This window comes from Podarcis pityusensis, assembly GCF_964106645.2.
Source record: "Podarcis pityusensis genome assembly, chromosome: 2".
Classification (NCBI taxonomy): Eukaryota; Metazoa; Chordata; class Lepidosauria; order Squamata; family Lacertidae; genus Podarcis; species Podarcis pityusensis.
In genome coordinates, this window is record NC_138029.1 from 107,929,599 (window position 1) to 107,948,075 (window position 18,477).

General features: G+C 49.8%; 2 protein-coding genes and 2 long non-coding RNA genes across 5 annotated transcripts in view; 3 read left to right on the forward strand and 1 right to left on the reverse strand.

Annotated features, from left to right (window-relative positions):
- Positions 1 to 9,109, forward strand: part of LOC308470279 — a 350,106-nt gene extending 340,997 nt beyond the window's left edge. Inside the window, exon 2 of the long non-coding RNA XR_013982333.1 lies at positions 7,615 to 9,109. This is a non-coding gene — a long non-coding RNA (uncharacterized lncRNA). The remainder of the gene's footprint in view (positions 1 to 7,614) is intronic.
- LOC308469874 (uncharacterized protein) lies at positions 519 to 5,902 on the forward strand. Of its 2 annotated transcripts, none has more exons than XM_080992933.1 (2): positions 519 to 1,007; positions 2,497 to 5,902. In XM_080992933.1, exons 1-2 carry the CDS (start codon positions 750 to 752, stop codon positions 3,532 to 3,534), a joined length of 1,296 nt encoding a protein of 431 aa, XP_080849059.1. In that variant the 5' UTR covers positions 519 to 749; the 3' UTR covers positions 3,535 to 5,902. The 2 variants fall into 2 exon arrangements, with proteins under 2 accessions (XP_080849059.1, XP_080849060.1); XM_080992934.1 differs by having other exon boundaries at positions 527 to 776.
- Positions 5,934 to 7,621, reverse strand: LOC308470216. Its single transcript, XR_013982269.1, has 2 exons — positions 6,339 to 7,621; positions 5,934 to 6,286 (listed from the first exon to the last, which is right to left on the reverse strand). It is a non-coding gene; the product is annotated as an uncharacterized lncRNA (long non-coding RNA).
- Positions 9,110 to 14,082: 4,973 nt separating the features above from the next.
- On the forward strand, positions 14,083 to 18,031 carry LOC308471789 (uncharacterized protein). The gene is made up of 2 exons (XM_080996066.1): positions 14,083 to 14,550; positions 16,494 to 18,031. The coding sequence occupies exon 2, from the start codon at positions 16,550 to 16,552 to the stop codon at positions 17,570 to 17,572; it is 1,023 nt and encodes a 340-aa protein (XP_080852192.1). The 5' UTR covers positions 14,083 to 14,550; positions 16,494 to 16,549; the 3' UTR covers positions 17,573 to 18,031.
- The last annotated feature ends 446 nt before the right edge of the window (positions 18,032 to 18,477 follow it).

Sequence of the window (18,477 nt, forward strand, 5' to 3'; positions counted from 1 at the left end):
ACTGGCCTGATCCAGACGCCGGCATTTCAGGATGCTCACATCCCAGCCAGCCTTTGACCCTCTTCCTCAAGCCACGCGATGACACCTGAGCGCAAAGAGAGGCTTGCATTCACCTTTCCAAAAAGCAGCCGGGCACTCACGCCCCAGCAGCTACTGCGGGACAATGTCTGCAGGGAGCGCAGAGGCAGGGAAATGAGCGTGGCGCAACAGCCGCCGCCGCCGCGTCCCCTCGGCGGAAAAGCAAACCAAGGCGCCACGGACCATCGCTGCCAAGGCTGCGCCCACTAGGGGGCTCTGGCATCGCCGGCGCCAGGCTCCTTTCTTTGTCTGGTCGGGTCAGCCTTCCAGCATTGAGTTTCCTGGGTCAGAGGTAGCTGCTGGCGGTGCTGCTGCTGCTGCTGCTGGAAGCGGCCTCCTCCTGCTCTTGCTCGCTCCCGCGCCTCCGCCTCTTCCATTGTGGACGCGGAGCCCGCGCTCGGCTGCAGCCGCTCCTGGGGGGGGGGCGCGGGTGGGACCCCCGTCCGCGATGCTCCTGCAGGCGCCTTAGGCGAAGCGGGGAGAGGCGAGGCGCACCCGGCGCGGGCAGGATCTGGAGCAGACCTCTCAGCCATCGCGCCCCGAGCCCAGGAGCCCATTGAATTGGCCGTACAAAAGGCGCCCTCTCCGTTTCTGGCCGACGTGGGACTGGGGGTGGGGGGTCCCGCCGCCGTCGCCGCCACCTTTGCCGATCCCCCACCGCCGCCGCCAGCATGAGCTCTGGCTTCCTTGATCGCAAGGTAGGGATGAGCAAAACCCGCCACCCCACCCCAGAAATTAAAGCAGGGCGACGGGGTGTGTATAGGGGGCCCCCCCGGATCGCTCGGGTCTGCTTCTCGCCTCGCGCCTCCTCGGGCGGCAGCAGCTGCGGGCCGCACAGAGGGGCTGATCCGGACCGCTGGGCTGGAAACCAGCCCCCCACTGCCCGCTCTCCCGCAACCGCCTCCGGCCTGGCTACCGGCGCACGGACGGTGAGCTGCAGCTCGAATTCGCATGGGGTGGGGTGGGGGCTGATCTCTGGGGTGGCGGTGGTAGCGGGGAGTCGAGGGGCGAGAGTAGGCCTGAGCATGTACAGAGTGCGCTTCCGCCACGCATTGCTCGTCGTGTTCCCAGGGACACCCCGGTTCCTGCTCCGCCGCGCGCAAAATACAGGCAAACGGTGGAATTGTTGCGGGTGGCAAGCCTGCCTGCGGCTTGAGTTTGGAAGATGACATGCACGTGCGAGGGGCAGCGTGTGTGTGTTTATAAATGGCTTCAACTTTCACAAACAATGATGCTGTTTGCGTTTATTTAGTGCTGAGGAGTCTCTTCCCCGAGAACAGATGGCAGCATATGGAGGGGCCCCGAGTAACGCATCCTCTCTCTCTCTCTCTCTCTCTCCTTCCTGTGTTTGGGATTAGAGGACTTGGAGAAGGCTGCTGGCATCTCCTGAGACATTAACTGCTTTGGGGGAAGGTTGAGGAATAGTGCAAATGATGGTTGGTAGTGGAAGACCGCTCTGTGGAGCTAAGGGCAGGCTAAGCCTTTTCTCCTATTAAGGGCCACCCAAGATTCCAAAAGCAAAATGTCACAAATAAGGCTGGGCTGGCTCGGGAAGTGTGGCGCCTAGCTTAAAGCCGAATTCAGAAGCTGGCAGCCTGGGAGCTGTGTCCTGTGTCTTTCCCCAAGCTGCCTCCAGGGTCTGCTGCTTCTGCCGGCTGTCTTCCCCCTCTCTCTTCAGAGATCAGCAGGGCAGAGCGTGCAACACCAAAATGCGCCCTGAGTCCTTTGTGCCATTGCAGTCAACTCCACTGTATGGAGTAATCCCGCTAGGCTAGGCAGTTGGGTCAGAAGTGCCGAGTGATGCTGGCATGCAATGGTTTTGGTTTGCACAGCACTCCGATTCATGTGCCATTTCCAGGAGTTTTTTGAGCCTTTTCAATGGCACAAATAACTTGGGGGTTGGAGGCGGAGGGTTCCAATTAAGCGTGCCTCTCCTTCCTGGCCCTAAGCACTGGAAATTTGCTTTCAAAAGGAATTCAGAATTCCAAAGGAAGTGAACAGCGAAGCCAGTGCCACAACCTGCAGCTTTTCTATACTTCTGTGCAATTGTCCTGTAGCTGTACACAAGGAGTTGGCATACGATGAGCTTCAGAACCCGTTTTGGGTCCTATAGTTTATCTCCTTCGCTAAATTCCTGATCTGCCTCCCCCCGTGAAGTCACCAGCAATTGTCCAAAGTAGGTTTTTGCCCACCTGCAGTTGAGAGTCAGTTCCTGCATTACTTTTTGATTATGGCATATTTTAAGAACTGATGGAGGAAACAAGCCTTAATGCAAACGATACATATAACGTATATTGGAACCACCTGCTCTGGGTTTACATTTGGATTACTGGGGGTGGGATTAACAGGGTTGATGCTTTGCTGCTGTGAGCGTTGCCTCCCGTCCTAAAAAGAGCAACACATTTGGTTTTCCGCTAGGTGAGAGGAAGCGACGCTATGAGCCACATGGAGGAGAACTTCAGCCCCGAGGAGGCTCGGTCGCAGCTGGTGACGAAGCGTAAGCTCCTTAAAATGCTGAGTTTAAGCCCCGGGCGCAGCCAAGCGTGTGGAACGGAAGTGCGGGAGAAGAAAATCCCTTCCATGACGTGGCCGGTGAAGCCGGTCCATACCATCAAGAAGCGCAAGGTCTTCCTGGTGCACCGGGGCACCCAGACGGAGGAGATCCCTGACATTTGCATCGAGTGTGGGAAGGTCTTCATCCAGAACTCGAGCCTGATCGACCCCTGGCCGGTCCAGCCCGACGACAAACCCCACAAGTGCTCTGAATGTGGGAAGAGCTTTGCCGTCCGCTCCAGCCTGAACCGGCACCAGCGGATCCACACGGGGGAGAAGCCCTACATCTGCCTCGACTGCGGCAAGCGGTTCAATGACAAGTCCAACCTGACACAGCACCAGAGGATCCACACGGGCGAGAAGCCTTACGAGTGCATCGACTGCGGCAAGAGCTACAGCCGCAGCTCCCACAAGAAAAAGCACTTGCGGGACTCGGCCGAGGAGCAGCAGCAGCAGCAGGAGCCTTGTGCCCTGCAGGCGGACGGCGCGGACTCGGCCGGCGAGAAGCCCAAGGCGAAGCAGAAGCCGGAGGTGCTGAACACCTGCACCGAGTGCCTGCGCAGCTTCAACCACAACGCTGACCTCATCAAGCACATGCGCATCCACACCGGGGAGAAGCCCTACAAGTGCAACATCTGCGAGAAGAGCTTCAACGTCAGCTCCAACCTCTTCCGGCACCAGCGGATCCACACGGGCGAGAAGCCCTACGTGTGCTCCGAGTGCGGGAATTGCTTCACCGACAAGTCCACCCTGGTTCAGCACCACCGCATCCACACCGGCGAGAAGCCCTATGCCTGCCGCTTCTGTGGCAAGTGCTTCAGCCACAGCTCCCACCACAAGAGACACGAGAAGATCCACAACAGAGAGAACCCCTTGTTTGCCTACCCCATCCCGCTGTTTTAACAGGGTCGCTCTCGCAGCTGGAGCGGGTAGATAGGGAACTCTGTGCCTCGGGAAGCTGAACTAGTGGGTTTTTGTTGTCGTTCGAAGAAAGAGCGCAGGAGCCGTCTTAAAAGATTGCGCCAGTCTGGCTTCAAACGCCATCGCAAGGTTTGCCGCTCGTGGCAGGTACTGGATATCAATGCCTTAATCTATAGGATCTTCGGTAAAATCCGTATGTGGTTATAGGCTACAATGAACGCTCAAAATCTGGTTGGCTCTGGTGCGAACATCGATAATCCCAGATAAATTTTGTGCTTTTCTGGAAACATCCCCGCTTTGGGGATATAAGCCGTTGAAGAGCAGGCAGATTTATGTGGCTGTCAGCACTAGCGGCTGTTCTGTCGGGCTGTCAGAAAATGCATTGGGTCATCAACGTTCAGTATCAACAAACAGGAATATTGTGAGTTCTTAGGAATATTGTATGTGACACTCCTGCAGCCCTTGCTAATATGCCTTCAAGATGTTTTGAGCGACTCACGTGGAAGCTGTCCGAAAACATCTGGAGGGCAGCACGTTGGCGAAGTCTGCATTTTAGTTTTATTAAAGGCACTATAGGACTATTTATTGATATCCAGTAACTGCGAGCGAACCTTCAGATGGTTTTGTTGCTTTGGCTCACTGGGCCGAAAGCTTTCGTTTTTGCGGCTCTTTTAACTACCTACACAAACCGGGCCGCAGGTCCTTTTGAAGAGAAGACTCCTAGTCTCTATGCAAAGACTCTTTGAGTGATGGAGAATCTGCCCTTAGGAAGGTAATGCTGGTCGCAAATTAACCTCAGTAGCCTTTTGCTTCAGGGCTTCACTTTCCCAGCCACTGGATCACACTGTATTTTTGTCCACTGAGTCAGGATGGCCCAAAAGTTGGTAGGAATCGCATAGCTTTCTACAGAGGATCCATTTTACAGTTGACTCTTTGGTAAGCTTGAATAGGTTTGAAGCTCTCTTGAGGCCTCTGTAACAAGACACATTTTCCAGGCCTCGGGGGTTTTTCCCTGCCCTTTGCTGCTCATTCTCCACAGTGTGGCTGCGACAAATGGACATCTGGCGGCAGAAGGGCCACATTTTCCCTATAGGAAGACAAATTTGTGCTGTGGCACTTTAAGAGACTAAGCGGTTTGTTGTGGCCTGCTACTAAGGCAGCAGACACCATCGGAGGCTCACACAGTGGGCTGTAAAAGGTGGAGGTGGTGTGTTTATCTGTGTGTGTTTTTTGCGTGTGTATGTATATATTATATTTATATATATATTATATAGGTACACATGTACATGCACACACAAGTTGAAAAACCAAATTAAACAAGGAGAGGACTGAAAGTAGTGCAACGGGCTCGGATTAGTGGACCACTGAAAGGTATGAACGCAACACAGAATGAAAGGGAAGGCCGTCTTGCTTCCTTACAGAGCTAGCCGCCTGTAATCCTTATTCAAGCCCTGAGAAATCTCAAATCAGGTTTGTTGATGGATTCCAGGTCCTATTTGGTTTTAGTGTATCGCAGCCCGACGGACAGAGGTGGAGGGGTCCAGGACGGCTGCAGTGGTCACCCCATTGGTTTTCCTGTATGTTCCCATTTTGTCATGTCCCGAACGGTGTTCCCGCCTGTTCTGATCCAGCCAGTGGTCCCCCGCTCCCCCCTACCCAGGTGGGAGAAGAAATTATTTGAATCTCAGCTCATCCGTGGACCAAGTGGGCAGAGTCGCCACCTCTGTGCCTCTGCTCCTCCTCTGTTTTAAAAGGAAAGAAAAACGAAACACACAAAAGTTGAGAATTTGGGGGATCTCCTTCATCTGGGTAGTTGTGATGGCTAACTATCGAGAAGAAAGGCAAATGTCACGATCCGCCCTGCGCTTTAAAGAGAAAGTGGGGCTGTCAAATCTAGATCTAACAGAGGTAGCCTGATACGAAACTGTAAAAGTAACACAAGGGGGAAAGTTTGGAATTAGCTGTCCATAGAAGACTGTTTGCTATATCCAAGTAATTTTTGTGATTAGCTTTTATCCTTTCTGTAGGTGAACCTTTATGAAAATGTTTGTTATTTAATCGAGTGTCTGATAGGAAACCTAACCTTTGACCTATTGTAGCAGTTGATTCTACAGGTTAATTAAACACTTTGTACAATTGGTGCTTTTTTTTGCCATCCTGAATGAGATGGAGAAGGGACAGTTGTCGATGTGTCCCCAAAATACAGGGAAAAACAAAAACAAGTCAGCATTTCTCAATCACCCGTAAGTGCTGCATTCTGTCTGAATCCATTATTTGTTTCTGCTGTATGAGTTTTTGTATCCCAGAAGGCAAACTCTTGGTTAATATAGAGGCGTTTAGAAAATTCCAACTATTATTTGTAGGGGTTTTTTTGCGGTGTGTGTGTGTGTGTGTGTGTGTATGTCCATTTGTAAGAAGAGCCCTGCTGAATCAGACCAATGGCTTCTCTAGTCCAGCATCCTGTTCTCTGATTGGCCAACCCACACATCCATGAGAAGCCTATGAGAATCAGGGCCTGAGCATAATAACTCTTCACCACCTGGGATTCCCGGCATACTGCCTCTGACAGAGCAGGGAGAAAAAGGTAGGAGCCAGTGACTAGCAGCCTTAGCAATGAATTTGTCCATCAGTTAACTCTGTGCTGTGTCTTTCATCTGACCTGAATCTGACCTGAATCAGCTTCATTTAATGTCCGTAAGTTCTGGCATCATGAGAGAAGGAGAAACTCCATCCACTTTCTCTGCCCCGTGCATCATCTTACAAACTTCTCTCGTGGCTCCGCTTACTCGTCTCTGAAACAGGCTTAGGTTTTGTTAAGTTTCCCTCCATCTTCTTGATCATTTGGGTTTCCGTTTTCTGAACCTTTTCCAACGCTACAAAATCCTTTTTGAGGCGAGGTACCCAGAACTGTACACAGTATTCTAAGTGCAGTTGAATACAGTCATACCTCGTTCTGCTCTTACGGACTTTCAGCTTACGAACGCAGCAAACCCAGAAGTGTTCACTTCTGGTTTCGTCGCCCGCACAAGCACAATCTGTGTGCTTTGTGCTCAATTGCGCCACGCACATGCGCAGAAGACGCCTTCTTGTTGCGGACTTTTCAGGGTGTGAATGGCACCCCAAAACACACTAAGTCTGCAACTAGAGGTACCACTGTAGTCATATCATATTGGCAATTTTCTTTTCTTATTTTTTGCAATGATCCCTAGCATGGAATTCATGTTTTTCACAGCTGTCACACACTGAATTGACATCATCTATGACCGCAAAGTCTCACTCTTGGTCAGTCACTGGCAATTCAGGACCTATGAGGATGTATGTTTAATTTAGACTAGTTGCCCCCAATGTATATCACCTGTTTACATCAAATTGCATTTGTCATTTTCTGCCCATTCATTCAGCTTGGAGCGATCTTTTTGGAGCTCTTCACAATGAATCTGATACTATCAGCCGGCTTGGCTACCACATGCCTAACTAAATTATCAACAAGTTAAAAAGCACAGGTCCCAATACCAATCCTTGAGAGACTTTGTACGTAATGTTTTTTAAATTCTTTTAAAATTATTTGTAGGCCACTCATCTGACTGCATTCCCCAGCCACTCTGGGTGGCTTCCAACAAAATATTGAAAACACAATTTTAAAAAACCTTCCCTGTACAGGGCCGCCTTCAGATGTCTTCTAAAAGTCAGTCAGTCATTTATCTGCTTGACATCTGATGGGAGGGCATTCCACAGGGCAGGCGCCACTACTGAGAAGGCCCTCTGCCTGGTTCCCTATAACTTCACTTCTTTCAATGGTGGAACCTCCAGAAGACCCTCGAAGGAGGACCTCAGTGTCTGGGCTGAACAACGGGGGTGGAGATGCTCCTTCAGGTATACAGGTCCCATTTAGGGCTTTAAAGGTCAGCACCAACACTTTTAATTGTGCTTGGAAACATACATGCTTCAAATCCTTCCAATTCTCCGCTTCCTGTTTTCCAACCTGTTACTGATCTCACCAGGGGCCGTCATCCTCTTTCCCATGGCTGCTAAGCTCACTTGGCGCCAGGAGCCTTAGATGAGGTACTTTGTCAAAAGCTTTTCCAAAGCCTTGAGTGCAAAATGTCAACTAGATCGCCCCTATGCATATGCTTGTTGACTCCATCAAAGAATTCATTTAAGTCCGTGTGGCAGGGCTTGTCCTTGCAGAAGCCATGCTGGTTGTGCTTCAGCAAGACTTGTCCTATATGCTTGGCAGTTTTTTAACAGAACTGTCCGCCAGTTTTCCTGGGTGTATGGTTATAACCAGCCATTGCACAACTCCCCTATTGAAAGTATTTCTCGAAAATAATCCCTGCAGAGTTGTGTTAGTACACGATGCATTTCAGAATCGGGCCACAGCAATCCGTCTATCAAGGTTTTGATCTTGCGTTCACCCAAAAGTTCATTTGCAAGTTACAGCAACTGTGCAAGAGTCCTGATTCATTCACTCCTTCAGGCTGATCATGGCCACTAAAGTGTAGATGGCTTTCTGTTTTTTAAGAGGTTTAGGTAAATTAATGGAGGATAGTTCTGTCAAGGGCTATTAACCACTAACTTCCATATACTGAGGTCCTGTAGACCTTGGAGCACCAAACAAGCAGAAGGATGGCCATAGCTATTGGATGCTATAGTTGTGATCCCTGCATCGCAGGGGGGTTGGACTAGATGACCCTTGGTGTCCTTTCCAACTCTACAATTCTATGATAATGAACTTAATGGGGGCCTCTGGGAGGGCATGATGGCAGAGGAGTGTTGGATTAGATGAGCTTTTCCGTCTGAACCAGCAAGGCAATCCTTTATGCTAGGCTTCCTCAACCTCGGCCCTCCAGATGTTTTGAGACTACAATTCCCATCATCCCTGACCACTGGTCCTGCTAGCTGGGGATCATGGGAGTTGTAGGCCAAAAAATCTGGAGGGCCGAGGGTGAAGAAACCTGTTTTATGCTCAGCCAAGTGAGGATTGTGGACTGGACTCCCACAAAGTGCAGACCTGATCTTTCAGAGCTTTTAGTGATGAATATGGGCCAAATATGTTGCCCAGGCTCCCATTATGTTTCATTGCTATTCTGTGCCTGTGTTCCTGCCCACTTTCATCAAGAGTATATTTACCAATAGACAGAACACCCTCTGCCCTGTTTCTAAATGCAAGGATTTTCCCATTTTTTGATGATAGGCACAGCTCAACACACCAAAAATCTCCCCCTTAATGAATTGGGATGTTGCTCAGACAGGATCTCACAAGTATGCTTTGTGGAGGATCTGGGGCTCTGAATTAGGGTGTGTGCGTGTGAAATTTCACCCCCTCCACCCATCCTGTTACAGCATTTTTAGAGCACAGCAATGTGTATATGTAATTCACAACCCCTCTTTTTTTTAAAAAAAAATAGGTGATGTGGTGTAACGATTTTAAAGCAAGCCTCACTGTTGGAAGTGAGTGGAGAGTTCTAATAACTTAATCAACATAGTATCCAAGCATTTCCCTGGTGAATGAAATTTTCATTAAAAAATAAACAAACTAAGGTTTGCTATTGTGCAATCTGCCTTTTTGTACCCGTTTTATCATTTTTGTGTGCGTGAATCCCTCGGTCAGTTGTGTTGTTAATGGCTCACTTCTCCATTTATTTTAAACATGGTTGAACTAGGAAGTATCAACTCTCCTTTTAAAGAGGAACGTGAAATCCCACTTCTCGCCTGAGTATGTCATTGTCACTTGTCTTCTCCCTGGAGGTCTGGGTTGTTGTGTTTTTTTTAAAGCTTTACATTTAATTTTGCTGCAGTGGGAGATCAGAGATTGGTCTCCATGCCTCCTTTCTTGCTAGGTCCTTCTGTTTGCTTCCTTTCCCTGTCTGCTTTGGGGCATGGTGGAAGCCCTGATGGCTATAGCAGCAGGACGAAGCAAGAAAACAGGCTGTTCTGGTGGCCTCATCTGCTACCCCTGGTGTGGGGAACCTGTGGCCCTCCAGATGTTGCTGGACTACAACTCCCATCATCCCATGCTTGCTGAGGCTGCCGGCGCTTGTCATTCAACTACATCTGAAGGCCAGAGGTCCCACACACCTGTAGTATAGCAACACCTCCACACTTGTAAGCCAACAGTTCTACCAAGGCATCTCTTTCCACCATGATGATGAGATGGATACTTTTGCCGGAGTGTTTGGGGTTATGTTTTCATACAACATGTGAGGTGACGCTTCTGTAAATGAAGCGTACCCTGAACAATATAAAGTAGAAGCACATCTGAATAGCTTTTTGCAGGAGCATCTCTTAATTGTTTGTCTTTGTCCGTGAGGGTGCCATCCATGATAATAGAAGCTAAATGGAAATAAGAGTTATGTGTACATAGCCATAATAATAATAATAATAATAATAATAATAATAATTTTACCCCGCCCAGCTGGCAGCTACTCTGGGTGGCTCCCAGCAGAATATTAAAAGCATGATAAAACATCAAACATTAAAAACTTCCCTAAACAGGGCTGCCTTCAGATATCTCCTAAAAGTCAGATAGTTGTTTATTTCCTTGACATCTGATGGGAGGGCTTTCCAGAGAGCAGGCGCCACTACCGAGAAGGCCCTCTGCCTGGTTCCCTGTCACCTCACTTCTTGCAGTGAGGGAACCGCCAGAAGGCCCTCACAGCTGGACCTTAGTGTCTAGGCTGAACAATGGGGGTGGAGATGCTCCTTCAGGTATACTGATCCCTTTCCTGCCAAGATCCTTAACAAGATAGGCTTCAGCACCCAATGCCTCTGTTGTCAGAAGGACTGACATCTCAAAGACATAATGGTTTGTGCACACGTCTGCATCTGTACAAATGCTCCTTCCTGTGTGTTGTGCGGCTCATATGCTGGAAAAAAATTAATCCTGGGTCCCCTGCAATAGCAAATGGGTTGGCCTTTGTGTATGCAACCCTTTACAAGAGGTGGCTAGTGTTTGGCTAGAACAAGCTCCTGTTCCTCCAAGGCAGATGGGAGCAGCTTGTGTCTCGCATGTCACCAGCCGTGTAGTGTGGCCTGCGGAGTGCTTGGGGCGCTGGCTGGTGGGCTGTGTGGGTCATAGTAAGTTTTGCAAGCTTTCCCAAGGTTGCTGTTTCAGTCTTGAGCAAAGAGAGCTGCCTGAGTTAGGTGAGCCAGAATCTGTCAGGTTTGGCCACGTACTGTAGAGACCAGGGGTGGGGTGGGGTAACCTGTGGTCCTCCAGATGTTGGGACTTCAAATCCCATCAGCTCTATCCAGCACGGCCAATGGTCAGTGGTGATGGGGGGGTCAAAGTCCAGCAATGTATGGAAGGCCACAGGTTCCCTACAGAGCTAAAGTGTGTCAACAAAACTATAGCTTATCTAAGAACTATGACGTATGGATTTTTCGCATGTTTTGAGATGATTTTCAAATCAAGCACATTTCTAATGAAGTGGCAAAGTTGTTACATTTGGGTGGTATCTAGCTAACATGGCCTATCAACTCAAGGATTTAAGGCCCCCCATTTTATCAGAATATCTTATTTATTTTTATACACAAATTTGATTTTCCAGATTAGAATTTACATTCACATAACAGCATAATATATATAAAAGCGAGATTCCAAAGAATCTCCTGGACTTCCCTCTTCCCCTTTGTGGGGTCTTATTGTTAATCCTTTCCTTCTGCATCTTTTATAATAATCCAACTTTTTAATATCTCCATTATGTCCAAAGTTCATCGCTACACCACAAGTGTTATTCCAACTCCATTAATGATTTTAACTGTTTACAGTGGTTTTTAAGATAAACTATAAATTTTCCCCATTCCTTATTAAAGTTTTGGTCCAGTCAGAATATCTTAAGGACTTAAGGAAATAATTGCTGGATCAGGCCAAAGGTTCACCTCAGCCAGAATCCTGTATCTCACAGTGGCCAATCCAGGGCTTCTGTGGAACACACAAACATCCACTTAATCTGTTAATGTTACCTCTGCTAATCTTCAGAGGGCCAGGAAAGTAAACAGGACTAGAGGAGAGGGCCAGAGTCTGAGGATGGAGTCTAGGTGCCTCTGAAGGAAACAAAAATGAGGTGGATGGTATTTATTTTGAGCCAGACAGTGGTTGTGTGTACACACCCCATGTATTTAAAGCACACAGCCACCCCACGAAACCTGGGAGTGGTAGTTCACGCCTCACAGAGCTATAATTCCCAGGGCCCTTAATAAACCATAGTCCCCATTAATATTTTTGGGGTGGGGTGAAATGCTTTAAATGTACGACATGTCTGCAGCCTGAGTTTGAATAACAGGGCAGCTCCTTACAGTTCACAGCTCAGGCCTGCTTTCAGTGCAAACTCCAGCATGGTTTTTTTAAATAAACAAATGAAATAAAAAACCTGTCTTCCTTGCGTTCTCATCAGCACATATGGCTGCACCTCCAGCATAGCGTACTGTCCAAACAGAAAACCAGTGACCCTGTTTAAATGTGATACAAAGCATGTGGATCCCAGAAGAGGTGCCTTAAAACACACAGAGGCCGCGCTTGATGTTGTGTGTTATAAACCAGGCCTCATTTGGGCCTCTTGGTTTGGGCCTGTTAAGCTGCTGTAGCTTCTAGCCTCTGCCACAAATCCCCAGCATTTCCTGGCTCCATCCAGAGCTCAGCTGAGATTCTGCTTCTGTTGTTTTCCCCCAAGGTTGAATTTACTTTGGGGGAGGTGGTCGCAAAAAAAGGGAGGGGAGAGAATAATTCCTTCTTTGCCACCAGAGGGCCTTGGCTATCGCTGAGGGAGGGCTTCGCTCTCTCACTCTCTCCTTAATGTCTTCTCAAAGATTTGAGCTTCCTGCGTCAGAAGAAGCCGCTGCAGCTGCTTCCTTCACGAAATCATAGAATTGTAGAGTTGGAAGGGCAGGATCATCTAGTTCATGGGTAGGCAAACTAAGGCCCAGGGGCTGGATCTGGCCCAATCGCCTTCTAAATCCGGCCTGCGGACGGTCCAGGAATCAATGTGTTTTTACATGTGTAAAATGTGTCCTTTTATTTAAAATGCATCTCTGGGTTATTTGTGGGGCCTGCCTGGTGTTTTTACATGAGTAGAATGTGTGCTTTTCTTTAAAATGCATCTCTGGGTTATTTGTGGGGCATAGGAATTCGTTCATTTTTTCCCCTTCCAAAATATAGTCTGGCCCCCCCACAAGGTCTGAGGGACGGTGGACCGGCCCCCTGCTGAAAAAGTTTGCTGACCCCTGATCTAATCCAATCCAATGCAATGCAGCCACCCCAGATGGGGATCAAACCAGCAACCTTGGCGTTATCAGCACCATGCTCTAACCAACTGAGCTATCTATTTCCTCGGTAGTTTCCTCCTGGGTCAGTGTAGGACCTGGATCAAAGCCACACACAGTGGAGGTGGGGGAGGTGGTTGTGTGCCCTTAGCTGGAACAAGGATCACCTCTCCAGGCAGCCATGAATTCCTGAGCGAGAGAATCTGGGTAATCCACGACCAAACAAATACTTGGGGTTAGGTCAGGGTGCAAGCAGCATTTCCTTAGGGAAGGGGGCCTAGCTCAGCAGTCCTAGCATCATGTAGTGCACCGGTCTTCAACTGGTGAATTGGGACCTGCTAGTGGGTGGCAGTGGCCTTACCCAAGCTGGTTTGCAACAGCAGCACTACCCAGCATGCAGAACATACGCCGAAAGATTGAAGGAAGGGGTCCCCAAATGCATGTTTGGTGGGTCTGAAAGTGCTGAAAAGATGTGCAACAGAACTGCCTCTTCAAGAGAGGGAGACGCTCAGGTATGAATTGCACCACTCTACCTTCTTGGGGGTGCTATGGTTTTCCCAGTAGTGATGTACGGAAGTGAGAGCTGGACCATAAAGAAGGCTGATCCCATGGACTGCAAGAAGATCAAACCGATCCATTTTTAAGGAAATCAGCCCTGAGTGCTCACTGGAAGGACAGATCCTGAAGCTGAGGCTCCAGTACTGTGGCCACCTCATGAGAAGAGAAGACTCCCTGGAAAAGACCCTGATATTGGGAAAGATGGAGGGCACAAGGAGAAGGGGACGACGGAGGACGAGATGGTGGGACAGTGTTCTCAAAGCTACAAACATGAGTCTGACCGAACTGCGGGAGGCAGTGGAAGACAGGAGTGCCTGGCGTGCTCTGGTCTATGGGGTCACGAAGAGTCGGACACGACTAAACGACTAAACAGCAAGTGTTACCTTCTTGGGGGTAAGAAACTGGGCTGTGTGCGGGCACTGTTTGGAAGCATCTGCGGTTGCACACACACGCCATACCTTCAAATCCCATCTCCCCACAAATAAATCCTGTTTACACTACAATTCCCAGTACTATCGTTCCCAGGGTTCTTGAGGAGGCGCGGGGAGCGCGCTTCAGACGTCGCGGCGCGCCCGCAGCAGCTGAATGAATGGGGCGAGGTATCCACGGTTGCGGCCACCAGATGGCTCTCGCTATTGCAGGCGCCCGCCGTCCCGCTCTCCTTCCTTGCTTTCTCCACTCTCGCTTTTGAGGTGGGGCTTCCCAGGTTAGGCGATTATGCTGCTTCCTGTCACCACTCCTCTGCCACACGGCGACCCCCAAACCCGAGCAGCGCAGCCCATCGACGGCTGCGCCTCCGCCTCGGATGGAAGCGATCGTGCGCGCAGGAGAGGAGGAGGAGGAGAAGCCTTGATCTCGCCGCCGCACCTGCGCTGCGCCGAGGCGCTGCTGCGCTCCTGGATGCCCGGGCCAAGGAGCAAGGCGCCGCCCCGATCGCCTGCCTTCTTCCACCCCAGCCCTCTGCGGGATCGATGCCTGGAGGATCGCCGCCTCTGCAGGGCTCTCGCCCGGAGGTTTCCTTCCGCGAGCTCCAGGCACCGATCCGCTGACGGCGCCGGCGAAAGGGACCCGCCCACATCAGGACGGGAGAAAGGGAAAGGCATCGCAGAAAAGCGAAAGCCGCGCCTTGTCCCTTTCGACCGGTTCGAGTCCCTCTCTCCCTTCGCGGAGGCTGTCAGAGTAAGCGCGGCTTCTCTCTCCCCGTCTGGGCTGCGTCTCATTCACAACAGTGTGCTGAATGCAGAGGGAAAGGGCACCTCTCTGCTCTGTCCCCAGGCGCAGCGTCAAGTTCAGGCCCTGAGAGGGTCGCTGTGCCTTTAAGAGTTGCACGGAAGGCAGAATTCCGTCAGGTGCAGCTCTCTCTCCCCCCCCCCCCACCCCGCACGCGGGAGAAGCTGCTGCATCTGGTGGAATTATCCCTTCTGCAGGGCTGTTAAAGGGGCAGGAGCCTTTTCCCGGCCTGGGTACCCTGCACAGAAGTGGCAGCCCTGGCAGTGGCTTGGACCAGATGGCCTGGGGTCAGGGTCTAAGGAGGGGGGAGAGTTGGTTGATCGCGGAGTACAGCTGCCACCAGTTTTATTTGTCCCTTCCAAAAACCCTCTGTCTTTTCACAGTTCCTGTGATGGGCAGATGTCAAAGCAGATGAATGCCAATGGCTAGGGCCATAGCTCAGAGCATATACTTGCATGCAGATGGCCCCAGCTTCAGTCCCCAGGTAGGGCTGGGAAAGACTGGGAGACTCTGGAGAGCTGCCTGCCAGTCAGAGTAGACAATATGGAGCTAGAATGGAGCAATGGAATAATATAATTTCCTACTATGTGGCAGAAAATTGTGCCCATTGGATTCCTGCCTGACATGCAACTGCAGAATGCGCAGTTTTTGTGTGTGTGCTCTTTTAAATAAAAGGGGTAACCTTGCTATAATGTCCAGAAAGGTCAAAGTGGGAAAGGCTTTGCTGAAGAAATGGGCTTGAGAAAAGACAGTTTTAAGGTGCAGATGTGAGATAGAGATGCAGAACCTTGTGGCCCGCTTGATGTTGTGGGACCTCAGCTTTCATCATTCCTTTTCCACCTTCATTTCTTTATACTTTTCAAGTTTATACATTTCACTAATTTTATGCATTTCACTAATTTAATCATCATTTTGACATTTCAAAACTTCACTTCCTTCCCCCTCTTTCTGCGGTTCCCTAAATTTGTTTTTAATATCTTCTGTATATCCAAGTTAACTTAATTCACTCATTTATTCATCTTCCTTAAATATATACTCTTATGAAGCGGCAGGTTATTACAACAATCCTGCCAATGATTTTATCTGTTTATAATTTATCTGAAAATATTCAATAAACCATTTCCATTCTTTTGCAAAAAAAATATTGTTATCTTGATTTCTTATTCTTCCGGTAAGTTTCACCATTTCTGCCTATTGCATAAGTTTCCGTATCCATTCTTCCTTTTGCTGGGACTTCTGCTTCTTTCCATTTTGGGGTGAGTAACATTCTTGCCGCTGTAGCAGCATACATGAATAAGTTTCTATACATTTTAGGTAGTTCTGTTCCTATAGCTCCCATCATCCCTAACACCATTGATAACTGCTGGCTGATGGGAGATGGGGTCCCAGAACACCTAGAGGGGAGCAGGTTCTCCATAATAATAATAATAATAATATTAATAATACAGTGGTGCCTCGGGTTAAGTACTTAATTTGTTCCGGAGGTCCGTACTTAACCTGAAACCATTCTTAAGCTGAAGCACCACTTTAGCTAATGGGGCCTCCTGCTGCTGCCACACCGCCGGAGCACAATTTCTGTTCTCATCCTGAAGCAAAGTTCTTAACCTGAAGCACTATCTCTGGGTTAGCAGAGTCTGTAACCTGAAGCGTCTGTAACCTGAAGTGTATGTAACCCGAGGTACCACTGTAATAATAATAATAATAATAATAATAATAATATTTATGCCCCGCCCATCTGGCTGGGTTTCCCCAGCCACTCTGGGCGGCTTCCAACAAAGTATTAAAATACAGTGGTCTGTTAAACATGAAAAGCTTCCCTAAAGCTCCATCATTGATGCGAGCCATAGGCAACATGCGAATAGCTCTCTCTCTCTCTCTGTTTATCTGAACAGGTGATGGGACTACAAGAGGGACTCTAGGGGGACTGTTCCAGTGAAACCTAAGTGAGATGCCTCCCAAAAGATCAAAAGGGAAAACGCCTCAGACCTCAGGTCAGAATAGGCGTCCGAAGGGTCCTCGGGCCTCGGATGACCAGGAGCATAGCCGCCTCCTGTTGGAGGGAAAGGGGGCTGGCCCCCCTGATAAGAAGGCGAGGAAGCGCAAAGGCCTCGCTGCCCCGCAGAGGACCTGCTCTGGAGAGAACCCCAACATCTGCACCGAGTGCGGGCAGACCTTTGCGCAGAGCTCGGACCTGCTCAACCACCAGAGGATCCACACAGGGGAAAAGCCCTTCCGGTGCCTGGACTGCGGGAAGATGTTCAGTGTCAGCTCCAACCTGAGCCGCCACCAGAGGATCCACACGGGCGAGAAGCCCTACCTGTGCTCCGAGTGCGGGAAGAGCTTCACCGACAAGTCGACCTTGGTCCAGCACGTCCGGACGCACACCGGCGAGAAGCCCTACCAGTGCATCGACTGCGGGAAGACGTTCAGCCGCAGCTCCCACCACAAGCGCCACCTGAAGAGCCCGCCGGGCAAGCAGCCGGGCAAATGCAGCCACCCTGAGAGCTCCTCCGCCGACAACGCCTCACCTCCAGGCAAAGCCAAGAAGGCCAGAGCTTCGAAGAAGCAGAACTCCCCCTTCGAAATCCCCCACACGTGCGCAGAGTGCTGGCAGAGCTTCAACCAGACCTCGGACCTGGTCAAGCACATGCGCATCCACACCGGGGAGAAGCCCTTTGAGTGCAACCACTGCGGGAAGTGCTTCAACGTCAGCTCCAACCTGATCCGGCACAAGAGGATCCACACGGGCGAGAAACCCTACACCTGCTCCGACTGTGGGAAGAGCTTCACCGACAAGTCCACCCTCACGCAGCACAACCGCATTCACACGGGAGAGAAGCCCTACACCTGCTCCGACTGCGGGAAAAGCTTCAGCCGCAGCTCCCATCACAAGAGGCACCAGCGGATTCACGCCGGAGAGAACCCCGTCTCTTTCCTGCCCCTGTGGCCTTACCCTAACCAAATGTACTGACGGTGACTCTTAACCACGCCTGCGTGTCATTTGGCGGACAAGATTTTTTTGGGGGGAATCTCTGGCCCGGCTGCACCCCAAATGGGACCTTGCAGCACCAAACACTTCCCTGTTTTTTGTTATCGCCTTCACTTGCTCCTGCAGTGGCAGATCGCCAGATCCACCCTGGCCGGCCAAGCAGATCCCTGACATTCTGCAACAGAACTGAGAGCAAACTTGAACCGCCAGCTCTCCCAACTCAGAAATCTGTCTCGAGTAATTTGGTGGATGTGATCGGAGCTTGTTCATAAGGGCTTTTCTTTCCTACTTCTGCAAAGGACCACCTGCTATCGGGTCCTTTCTTTAAAGTACCCTCTTTTATTTAATATCATCTAAGATGTGCAGGTTATAGGTTTTTTTAATATAAAAAACTCAGTTAATAGCAATATTATTGCAATGTAATAAACAAGTCACGATGCATGTGGTTTTCGTATTTATAACCAGCGTTACATTTCTGAACAGGAAGCGTCTTGTTGGTGAGCTTGCTAAGAGCGTAGGAAGTAGATGAAGAACTTCTGCAAAGCGATTCACTTACAGTGCCCTCTTACACATGTCTTCCCCTCCCCCAATAGAGCTCAATGGGACTTACTCTGCGCAAAGTGTGCGTTAACATTGCTGCTTTTATGCTTAAGTGGCTTTGAGTTGCTGGGATCCATCTGTCTCCAGAAGCAATGGAGTGCACCTCCGGGGGGTGAAGTCAAACAGCTGTCTTAGCAGCACCAAAGTGGCTGCCTGGAGGCGTAAGCCTGAGCAGTGTGTCTGGAGGTCCTGGACTGCCCAGACAACAAGACTCCCAATTTGTCGGCCTCGCTGATGTGCTCCAAAGGAAAGCAGAGCAATATGTTGGGCAACAGCTTCGCGGCAGG